Source organism: Delphinapterus leucas, chromosome 21 (genome assembly GCF_059928025.1).
Source record: "Delphinapterus leucas isolate spDelLeu-1000000601 "Yukka" chromosome 21, BTC_Dleu_Yukka2, whole genome shotgun sequence".
Taxonomy (NCBI): domain Eukaryota; kingdom Metazoa; phylum Chordata; class Mammalia; order Artiodactyla; family Monodontidae; genus Delphinapterus; species Delphinapterus leucas.
Window position 1 is genome coordinate 14,335,139 of NC_143149.1, and position 12,366 is coordinate 14,347,504.

General features: G+C 38.1%; 1 protein-coding gene across 4 annotated transcripts in view; it reads right to left on the bottom strand.

Moving 5' to 3' along the window:
• Window positions 1-12,366, bottom strand: part of FAT1 (FAT atypical cadherin 1) — a 122,023-nt gene that overhangs the window by 42,455 nt on the left and 67,202 nt on the right. For all 4 annotated transcript variants that reach the window (XM_022571047.3, XM_089903664.1, XM_022571048.3 and 1 more), the window contains exons 4-6: window positions 3,883-3,944; window positions 1,796-2,125; window positions 1,226-1,436 (exon numbers count right to left, since the gene is read on the bottom strand). In XM_022571047.3, the coding sequence (XP_022426755.2) occupies window positions 1,226-1,436; window positions 1,796-2,125; window positions 3,883-3,944 (603 nt within the window). The remainder of the gene's footprint in view (window positions 1-1,225; window positions 1,437-1,795; window positions 2,126-3,882; window positions 3,945-12,366) is intronic.

The window sequence follows — 12,366 nt, forward strand, 5'->3', positions numbered from 1 at the left end:
GATACCTTCTGCTGTACAGTTCAGGTCACAAGTCATCTGAAAGATGTAAAACACTTCTCTAGCAAATGTGTCTCCTGGCACAGCCAAAAAGAAGCAAGCATGGAAGGCAAGCACAGAACAAGGAGAGCAATCAATCAAAGTGGTTCCAAAGGCAGTCAGTTTACACGTGAGGTTAGATGCTGCGCAGCCGCAGTCTGCCCATCTGGAAATGCGATAGGAGTTACCTGACAGCAAGCAAACTATTCTGACTGCAGTTAACTATGAAAAGAATCTTTTTTGTTCATTTAAAACTAAACTGTAATGGTTTCGTAGGTGTTTATAACATAAACAATTTCATACAAAGACCAAAGTAGGGAAAACGGCCCCGCTGTCTACAAAGTCCAAGGGGTAGAGCCCAAACCCCTGTTCCCTGTGGTCCCTGCGGCTTCAACCCGCTGAGACAGCAACTGGGGCAGGAGGGCTCCGGGGTGAAGAGGGAAAAGGGATATTGGGTTCCAACCAAAGATAACCCGAACACGTACTTTTGATTTTAAATATACTTGTAATTAAAATACTGTGAAGAAATAAGAATTAAAAAACTAAGACGCCAAAGTCTAATGTGAAATTGTTTTAAGTATGTTGTATTATATTCAATATCTAGCTAAATTCAATGACAGAAAGAAAAGAATTGGCTTAGGCATATAATTTTTATCACAGGGTGATTTAATCTAGTGAAGCCTGCTTTCTACTGAAAATGAGGTAAATCAAACTTAAAAAGCCACAGTTGACACTATCCTTTATAACTTCTAAATTAAAAATTTTAATCATATTCCCTATAAAATACTGACATGCGACAATCACATAGGCATAGTTATTTTAAACATTCAAATCATAATCACTAAAAATAGTTATGTGCTATATGTTATGTATCAAGAGGAAAAATTAAGAAGCTGTGTTTTTAGAACCAAACATTCAGATTTCTTTATATCTCTTTGGTACACTTTTAAAAACTTTATTTTTATATTAATAAGGTACATACAGAGCACCTATTTTAAACAAGTTTAATATATGTTGGATATAGTGAAAAATTTTGCAAGCAAAATACTGCAGTTTAAAACAAATTCTCCACTTATAGGTCTTACTCCCAATTTTAAATTCTGAGATGTGCCCCAAAATCAGAAAACCAGAGGCGGGTTCCCCTCAGTGTGATCTATACAAGGATGATGAAAACCGTCATGAAGCTTACCAATGATGTCAAACCAAAGAGGTATGCCTGGAGGCTCAACAGCTATTACTCCAATCATGTGAGCAACTGGATCGCTTTCCATTACAGTAAAGGTAAAAAATGATTCTTCAAATGAAATTGGCTCCGGGGACGGTTTGGGTTTGGAGATCCATTCAATATGGAGTCGAGTGGTTGATGACTTTTGGGGGCGACCATTATCAACTGCCTTAATCTATAAAATATGGGCAGAGGGGATAAAAACAGCAAATGAAAAGTTGCATCCCATAACTGAAGCATTGATTGGTTTGGTCTGAAACTGAACCAATTTCAAACATTTAATATCTGTGCGGTATATATTCCATGTTAATTCCATATTCCATTTAATGCCTGATAAAAAGGGCAACCTTTTTATGCCATACTCAACATAGATAACGAGAATGACAACTAAAAAAGGGAAAAGCAAACCCATACTTCCCATTGTTAGGTACAGCACTGAGGCCATTTTACTGAATAGAGAGAAAGTTATGAGAGACGTAAGACTAGATTAACGGTCAAATTATGGAAGAAATTCAAAGACTAGATCTTACTCACTGAAAGAATATCATATTCTCCAGCTCCAGAAAACTTCTTGGACAAAACCACTCCAGTTTTTGGCTCAATAAAAAATTTGCCATGTTCATTTCCCTCTTCAATGCTATAGGAGATTTCTGCATTGGGACCTTCATCTCTGTCTGTAGCTATAACACGATATAAAGGCTCACGCTTGGTGTTTCTTTCTCGTTCTGGTTTTTCCCGCTCTGGGAGTTTGATTTTGTAGAACTTCTGCAGGAACTGAGGCTTGTTGTCATTTTCGTCAAGGATCTTCACAATTACTCTTGCAATGGTTGACTTGGGGGGACTACCATTGTCTGTCACTGTAACCTGTTTTTTTTTAAAAAAAATAACATCAAGAAATGTTTTTAAAATATACTGTATAAAAAGTGAATGTCTTCTTCCTAATGACAATCACCTTTTCTATAAACCTCTGCAATTCACACAGCACTATGGACACGTACCGATTCCTCACTCCGACCACAGCCCTGTGAGGGGGCGGGGCAACCTCTCCATTTTCACAAAGGGACTGGGGGCAGGCCGGGGGGAGGCCAGGGGCTAGGAAAGCACCGGCTCTGAGCCCTCGCTCTCTCCTTACTCGTCACCCCTCTTCCTCACATGCCCTAACTGTAAACGTTAAGCTCTCAAAAACTCAGTATTTTTAAGCGAAGGAAGAGATATATGAAGATTTTGCTTTTAAATATTTAGAGTCCTCTTGTACATGCTTAAAAATAAAATCTTCACATACTGCATTTAAAAACTGTCATTTTTAAGCTTCATCAATAAAATAAGTTAAATCATCCGATTAAAATACATGCTAAGTAGCAGGCCTTTTAATACTAGCAATCATTTTATTTTGCCTGGCTCTCTCTTTTCTTGTACAGAAGATTTCCATGTTTGGTAGGGTGAACATAAACATTTAAATTTAAGACCAACTTATTAAATGAGATTTTCAGTAAAAGAAATGTAAAGTAACTTTTATTCTAAGTAGATTATTCATGTATTCATTTTAGGAATGAAGATCTGAGATTCTTGAGGGTTACGCTGGTGAATGCTTCTGAATGCATGAGAAACCATTTCACCCTCAGATCCAATGTTCATTTTCAGTTCAGTGTGCACATTAAAAGGGATGGCCGTAGTTACTCCCCTCACCACATCATCCCAAGTGAATTAATGAAATGCTAAAAACATTAAAGTAGACTTAAGTTTTCTGTGGAACTATGTTCTTTCTGAAGCTTGGCAGGTGCAAATTCTGTTGTTTATAAAAGTGGGAATGAATGTATCTTCATGGTACTTGTCAAGAGTACTTAAGTAAAGTAGCTGCTTTAATTAAAGCACATGATTTGCCTTCCCAAACTCTCAAAATGAAACAAAATTATAATTACTATTTTAATTTTAACCTCTCAAAACATTTCCTTTTGATCAGTTTTCATGTGATCTTTAGGAAAAAAGAAAAATTGAAGAGAAATACAACCAAGTACTATGCTTTGTAGCATTCGTCAAATCGTTTCCTCCGTTTGGGTTCCATAACTAGCAGCCGGGCGACACAGCTTTTAACATGTTACTAAAAATACTCTCTTCTTTAAGACAGTCAAATCAATGCCAACACTGGCCCTCAAATAAATTACCACAAAAGGACTACAGAGAAACATACACAATATGTAAACTAATCTTATATCCTATCAATATCTTAATATCATCTTCCAAGTCCTAAGTACCTTATACCTGCTCCCACCCAGACTCTGATATTCATTGAGAAGAGAGGGCTCCGGAGTGAGGCGGACAATTAGCAGGTGTGTAGTGCGGTTCTAATCAGGGTGAGGGGGCCGCAGCAGGGCGCCACTGTTCGTAACCTGCTGCCTTGGATATTTTGGCATCTGTCTATCTTCTGGGGGTTGACAGGGGTGTAAAGCAGACCTGAACTATAGTCACAACATTTTCTTTATTTTCCTTTTTATTAATGACTATAAGGTGATATAACAAAATAGCAGCAGCTCTGAATTACTAGATAATATGAGTAAGATTGCTCTTTCCCATATTTATGATTACGAGATTTCTAAAATTATTAAAAGTAAAGAAATGCTTACTTCTAATATGTGTTCACCTTGCTGCTCGCGGTCTAGTTTCCTGGATGTAGTCGTGATGAGACCTATAAAATGATAGCAGTTCATGAATCCTCACAAAATAAAGGTAGTTACAAACTACTGTAACTGAAACCACACACTGAGTGTAGAAGTTTGAGCAAATGCCTAACTTATTCTGAAGAGGAAAAAATTATTAATCCAGGTAGGGTTAATTATTTTATTTACAAACAACATAGTTTATACTTTCTCATTTTAATGATCCTTAAAAACATTAGATAAATGACAGAAGTATTAAGAAAGCAGAAAAACTCAAATCAGTTACATTTAAAGAATTTGTTTAGTAGTTTCAACATACATTTTGTCAGAAAAGATTTTTAAAAAGTGGGATGAAGTTATCCAAGATTTCAACCTCATCCATATCTGCTGTGACTGCTGCAGGGATGATTAAGAATTTTGAGAAAAAACTTCTGTAACTGTATTAAAAAGGACCACTGGAAAATATAATGTTGACTATGATTTATTGTCTTTGGGTCGTCTACCCTCAAAAATAAAGAACTGTTATAAAAAGTATTGTGATTTTCCAGGTAATACTGCTCAAATAACAATCATTTAATTTCCCCAAAAAGGAAGAAATGATCCTCAAAGAAACCCCATATTCTTTATTTCTCTGATTTTTCTATCAAACTAGAATAGCTATAGTTTAAATCTCTCTCTAGAGCTTCAACAACTGCTAAACTGCCAACATATGTTGGAACCTAGAAGGCCATTAAAACTGATGAAATATATTCTTGTACTTCACAGAAATTAAAAACAAAATTCCCCCAACCACTAAAATAACCTCTGCAACCTGTGTTGATAACGGACAGGTACAAACTGAGTGATTCTGAGGCCTTTATGTGGCAAATCACCGCTAGGACTAATCCTTCTCCTGCCCAGCTTTCTGTGGTTTTCCACAGAGAAATACCTCAAATAACTCATATTTAAGAACAGATTTTATCATTCTAGTTGATTTTCTATTAGCCTAATTTCACAAAACTACCAACTAAAGGCTATTCAAAATGTTTCCCTAAATTTGGACATGAAAGACTTATGTTTTCATTTAATTCAAAGTTTTTCTTTTCTTAAATAGTCACTAAGAATCTACATCAACATTATCTTCCCCACCATTCAATGAAGCAACACTCTCTTTGTAATAAGGACAACAGAAGACTATATTGTAAGCTAGAATCTGGGGTTTTTCCAAAACCGTACTTACAGATTAAAAGAGGTTCAAGGAAAATGCTTCACAATGCTTAATGGTGTGAAAACGTGGCTTACTGTGGCACAAGCTTGATTTTCATTAGTCGAAAACCTTTTAAAGTTAATCCCTTTTTTTTTTCCTGTCAAAAGTTTACCACCCTTTCTGATTGTCGTTTTAAGCAGTTCAAGAATGACAGGAAATTGCTGTGATTAGTCCCATCTAATTGTCCTCATGTACCCATCAAAAACTTGCTGTTAATGGTAACAGCACAAAAGGCCACAGCTTGGCATGTTCACAGCAAGATAGGGTTCTGCTCTGTAGAACATAATCATTCATTGCAGGGATATCTGTTAGCAAATAAGTATCTGTAGCAAATAAATAAATACCCGTTAGCAAATACAATTTCCTCACTTTACCGTTTCCTTATAGCACACCAGACTGCTAAAAAGGATGGACTTACATCTGTATTATCAATTCAATATAAAGACAAAAAGCAAACCTGACCATCTCCTAGGTTTGGAGTAATTTGCATGCTCTCTATACTTAAAATTAATTCTCTCTTAACTCAAATGGAATATTAATTCCATTCAAATGCAATGAATCCTAATGTTCCTTTTTATCCATTTTTTTTTTGTGCCCAGCTACTCCTACACACTCCTCCACCTCTCAGCTTAAACATCACTTCTGAGGGTTCCCATGACAGGCCTAGCCTGGGGTTCTGCTGCTGGGCCTCCCAAGCTCTTTCATTTGCTTTATCATAACATCACCCCACGGTACTCCTTTAAAAGTCTTTTTTTGTATCCTTCAAAGTCCATGAGGCTCTGCCTTTCCTGTATATCTTGGTTATATTGTTATATCTCTGTTATCCTAAAGAAACACTTAAATGTGTGAACACATGAATTTCTTAAAACCATAAAAGAACAGAATTTTAAATATGCATTGGAGGAAGAGAGGCACGTAAACTACACTGAACTTGGAAATGATACAAATTTATAGCTTATATAGGAGCTAACAGAAAACCATTTAACATATATTTACAGGTAAGATGTGTCAAGCACTGTGACAGATGGTCCAGGTGATGGTGACGTCCAACAGACATTTAGAGGCACAGATGTGAAGTGCAGGGAAGTCAACAGAGGCAGAGACAGACTTAGTTATACCCTAAGTACAGAAGAGAGTATGAAGAATGGTGAATGGTGGGCCTACCAAAAAATAAAGGGTGGGCCAATCTTATTAAAGTAGGGGCCATGAGTGTTTAGAAAGCCATGAGGAAGCCTAAGGAGCAAAGGCTGGAAGGGAAGCAGGTGTCCCAGAGGCCACAGGCAGAGAAATTTAAGGAGGAAGTCTCTCCTCCAAGTACTTCAGAGAAGCTTGGAAGAGAAGATCAAGTGAGAGCCAGGGAGGCAGGAAGCAGACCAGGAAAGGAATTTCTTTTACGAGGAGGAGACCATTCCGCAGGCTAACAGGGTGTATGTAATGAGTGACTGTAACCACGAGGGAAGATAAAGATCCAGATGTGAACTAACCAGTACAGCAGCCACGAGCCTCATGTGGCTACTGCAATTTAAGTTACAGGTAAGATCTCATGAACATGAAAGATATTTCAGACTGAAAAAAAAAAAAAGACCTTTCTTCCTAGATTCGCACACTTGTACCAAAAGGAATCCTGTCACAAGTGTCACAGTTTTCTGGTCCTGAACACCATCACCAGGGAGGGGCAGTGCATGTATGTCCTATGGGGATGGCGTGAGGTGGTACAGCCCCTAAGAGAAGGGGAAAACAAGTGCTTCCCATGGAATTTCCATACAAAATGAACCCCAAAGAGAAAACAAAATGTCCTAATGAAGCAGGCACATACTAGGAAAACCGTGGATGCGCTCTGGAGGTACAGTCAACTGCACCGGGAGGGGAACACAGTGGAAATGCTACCCAAGTACCACACGCTCCAGCCACACCAACTTAGCTCTAGAATTCATGATGCATTTCACAGCCACTTTCACCTCTGTAATTTCTGCACATCTCCATCCTGCTAATCCTTCCACCATGCCTGCCTCACAAACACCTATTTTCAAAAATGAATCCAAAGGGTACCTTTTCTATATACATGTTATTGACCCTGTAGGTATTGAATATCTAATTAGTGTATCCACTTCTTTCATTGTAAACACTGGTGCTCACCTGTAATGTTTATTACTAAGTTCCAGAAGGAGCTATACTTAACTGAAACAGCACAGTATTTCAGAAATGGAGAGAAACCTTTAAGATTACCAAACTCAGCTACCTGAGCCAAAGATAAATTAACTTGTTCCAATTCACCAGTAAGTCACTGTCGGAGCCAGGATTCGAATTTAGTTTTCCTGAGGCCCAGATGAGAGGACTGGGGAATTCTTCCCCACTCCCCATCACGCCACACTGCATAATTTACTGCATCATGGTATTTCAACTCTCCAGAAACTCTCGACTGTGACTTACACGAAGTTTAAGAAAAAAGAAAGCTGGCAATGTTCATCATTAGTCACTTAATAGGTCCAAAAAAGCAAGTTAGAGAGTAAAATAGAGTGGGCGAAGGCAGAAAGAAGCACATGCAAGTGCTGCCTCTTGTAACAACTTTATCTTTCTTTTCTCCTGAGCTCTGTTAAATTAAAAACAGAAATGAAGACAAAAAACTTCCTTGCCCTAAAAAAACAATCCTTTCTGTAGACCAATACCATTATAAATGTAAGTGGACTGAGTGAGCAAATACGGCTTCTTCTCACCAATTCACAATTACAAGTTTGCCCCATAAATGTATGCAGAACTAAGAAACCAAACTTTCCTGTTTTTATGAACATCATTAAAAAACTATTTACAGCTTTTCAATGCCACTATAGCACTTAGAGAAGACTCCATTTAAGACAGGATGTTAGATTAACTATAATGCTTTAATGTAAGATTTTAATATTCGACATTTCTTATAAATCAATACCAAAAACCACCTCCAAACTTCCCAGAGTTCAAGAGATCAAATGGACTTCATGAGGTAGGCGGCACGTAACGGTGAACTTACGGGATTAGTAGGTGAAGATAACGAAATAGTCCACATCGGCAAAACTGTATTTATGCATTCATTCAACTATTTTGTGCTGTCCACTCAGAATGCAGAGAGGATTAAGACAGACTCTTGTTTTCAAGAAACAAGGTCCAGAAGGCAAAGACTATATTCAAGAAACAGTGAGGTAGATGAGAATGTAGGGCACATACAGAAAAGAGCACAGGTCCTTGCTGGGGGCTCTGGATTCCAAGGAAGTTTGAACTTGCTTGGATGATGTCTGGTCATCTCTGTTGTTCCAAGAGACAACCAACCCACCAGCCAATATGTGAGTGGGGCCACCTGGGACCAGCCAACCTCAAGCCAACCAGCCACGTGAGACCAGCACTACATGAAAGAGCAGCCAAGCCTGGCCAAATCAGAACTGCCCAGCAGAATCTTCAACTAAATTATGGTGGTTGCTTTAAGCCGCTGAGTATTAGGATGGTTTGCTCTAAAGCAAAAGTCAACTAATGCATCAAATGAGCTCATCTCTAATTGTTATTTGGCTTACTAAATGCTCAGGTATTGTGCTATGAGATTTAAATGTATTATCTCATTCAATCCATATGTATATAAATATATGGCAATATCTGTACCATAATAAATGAATTAATATTTTTACAGGCTCAGAGATTAAGTTGCTTACTCAACGTCATCAAGCAAAGGGGTGAGACGGGAGTTCAGTAAACACAGAGCACCGGAGTCTGAAAGCCACATGAAGAATGAGAGAAGCCAAGGAGGGATGGAAGGCTTTGGTTCTGGAAGAAAGGGTTTGAAACGTCAGCACTATGAATGAAACTAGATGGCAGCTGGAGAAGGAAAAAAAAAAAGGATTTCTGAGTAGGATTAAGGTCTAACTGCACTGAGAGAGAAAATAACTTGCAATCTGCAGTTTTTGAAAAACCAAAACTGTGAAAGAAAAGGTCCTGGCTCTAAAAAAAAAAAAAAGTTGCGTGGTCATTTGTTCACCTTGCTTGGCAGTAAATTTACTTTGAATCATTTTCCAACTATTCTACTTGAAAATAAGCAGAGGAAGGGGAAAGATCAAGGAAGAAACAAAAGTTTGCTCACCTAATTAACATTTCCCATTACTCTGATTATTTTTGTCTAACCCCTGCAACAACTTTGGCCTTCTTATCCTTTTGCTTATTTTATAGTAATGCATGAACTATAGCATCGTATGTGCCAGAGAAGCACCATCCCACAGAACTTTCTGCAATGATGGACAAGTTCTACAATTGGCACTGTCTGATATGGTAGCCCCCAGTATACGTGGCCACCGAGCACTGGAAATGTGGCTAGTGCGTCCGAAAGGCTGAATTTTTAAATTAAATAATTCAAATTGTCACAAGTCATCTCTACTCCTTTGGAGAGTCTCCAATTTCAAATTATATATGTCAAAACCCCAAACTTTAACATCTACAATAGTCAGAATCTTTTCCTGTGGTTAAAATTTGAAGCAGTATTTCAATAGCAAATGTATTTGTTACCAAAATCCAAATTTTGTAAGCATCTAACAATGAAAAAAGCAAAAATTTCCAAGATTTTGACACACTGATACTGCTCCAACAAAGCCCCCTTCCTCCTGGCCCCTCCCTCTTACTAGTCTCCTCACTGGGCTCAGCTGGTGATGAGGAAGCCTGGTTTGCTTTTATCAGTTTACAGATGCATGTGAACACCTAAAAATCAAGAGTCTCTGTGTTTAACAATGACTTTTCAAGAATCATGATTTTACCAATGTACATTTTTGCTTTTGGTGAACTCTTGCTAAAACCAAAAATTAATGAAGTGTATGTTTATAAGCAATAATGATGTCATAAAGTTCTCTAGCTCAAAATCACCCACTTGTTCAGTCTGTACTATGCTATTCAACTTATTTTATAGAATGTCTTCCCCAAATATGTCCTTCTGAGACACACATATAAAAGCCAAGACAAGGCCCTTGTCCTCAAAAGCATACAATTTCCTTAAGGAAACAGCCCTTGTACCTCTGTATCTTTTTCACAATGTTTTATTAATCACAGCCCTATTCTGACTAAGCCTTGACTGTAAGTATGCACTTCGGGTGTATTATTTTCAACTGTTTTCCCCACTGATTTTTCTGAAACACTTGAATCTATTCTGTTCTTCACTAAGTTTAAGAACTTTCATGGTGGCACAGTTGGTGGTAAAGGGAGTATTTAAAGTCTTAGGTGTCTTCAGTGTGGACAGCGTAATTTCTTCAGTAGTTGTTACTACCGTGATCTGGAAATTCCATTTCCATCTTTCTACGTTCAAGCCTTACTTTAGCAGGGCTTGTCCCCAGGACATTGAGTGTGCTTTAGTAATCAGCAACACCAAAGACCATTACAATAAAACACCTGTAACATCCCAGTGAGGACACTGTGAAACGTACTGCTCAAGCAACTTTTAGACAAGTACTATAAACCCCCCAAAGACTATACATACACATATATATGATATGTAATATGCGTACACACCTTCATAAAAGGTTAAACCCCAAATTATTACCTGTAGTTACTCCTGGGAACAGATGGGCCAAAGAAGAAAGGTAAAGAGGAGGGCACCTTCACTTTTTATGTCATACACTTCTATATTAACAAGTATATTATTTAAAGAAATTTAAACATTAAAATATTTTAAAGGTCAGCGTGAAAGGATACAGAAACGTTTACTGGTTGAACACGAATCTCAAGCTGGAAAGCCTCAAATGATTTTCTAAAAACTCTGAAGCATCCAGCCATGTATGTAAAAAAATAAAACTTCTTAGAAACATTACAATGGCATATCTCTTATGATTTTTTCTAAAATGTTTTTGAAACTAAATTTTAATGAAATGTACCATACATTCTAAAGTGTCCTCTCACTGTAAAAACTAAGTTTGCTAGAGCCAGAAGGTCTTTTAAAATCTTCTAGCCCAAATCCTGAACTTTAAAAAACAAGGGGGGTTTCCTTGGTGGCACGGTGGTTAAGAATCCACCTGCCAGTGCAGGGCACACGGGTTCAATTGGTCTGGGAAGATCCCACATGCCACGAAGCAACTAAGCCCGTGCACCACAACTACTGAGCCTGCGCTCTAGAGCCCACGAGCCACAACTACTGAGTCCACGTGCCACAACTACTGAAGCCCGTGTGCCTAGAGCCCGTGCTCCGCAACAAGAGAAGCCCGCGCACCACAACGAAGAGTAGTTCCCTCTCTCCACAACTAGAGAAAGCCACATGCAGCAACGAAGACCCAGCGCGGCCATACATACATACATACATATTTTTAAAAAACAAGGAAATATGGTCCAGGAATGTTAAATTAATTCCTGAAGGTCAGAGTCAGCCGCACAATTGGAACTAGAGTTGAATTCTTACCAAAGAAAGTGTTCAGAAGTCTCTGTGGCTGCAGCCATTTACAACCAGAAGTGAGCACCAGAATCACGAGGAATGATGGCTAAACCCACATTCCCACCCCCACATCAGAGCCACTGCATCAGGACCTCCATCCGTGAGGACCCAGCTCACACAGTTTCAGAGGTTTCCAGGTGATGTGGCAATCCATCCCACGCCAACCACCTTGGGCCAAGAGCTTACAAAAATAGAAAAAAAAAAAAAATCCATGCCCAATTAATTAAATTTTAATTTAATTTAAATTACTAAATATTTTAATAATTTCATAAACACAGAATTGCTTTTAGTCACTGTAATTATCACCACTGGCCATATTCTGGAACAAAGTATATTATCCATTTCTCAAAAACACCACTTGAGATACAAAAAAACGTTAACAAGACTAGGGATTTAGGAGAGAGAAATAGTACTTAAGAACCATAATTAACGTTGCAGAAATGCTACTTCAAAGAAATGGCCATGAGAGTCCACGTGAAGATTCCAACTGCTCTGAAGTTACTTATTAAACCTAAAACATCTCCCAGAATTTTCCTGACAAATCTGCAACTACTGACCCAAATCATTAAATCCTCCTAGAACGTAAGTGAAATGTAGCCTTTCCAACGTAAAAGAAAATGATCTAAATGGCAGTTTCCATTTAACAGCATATTTCCCTTCTTTTTGGAAATGCCTTTTGTAGTATGTTGAATGGTGGCCTCTCTCCAAAAGATACGTCCAACCTGAAACCTGTGACTAGGACCTTATTTGGAAAAACAGCCTCTCAAGATGAGATCACCCTAAA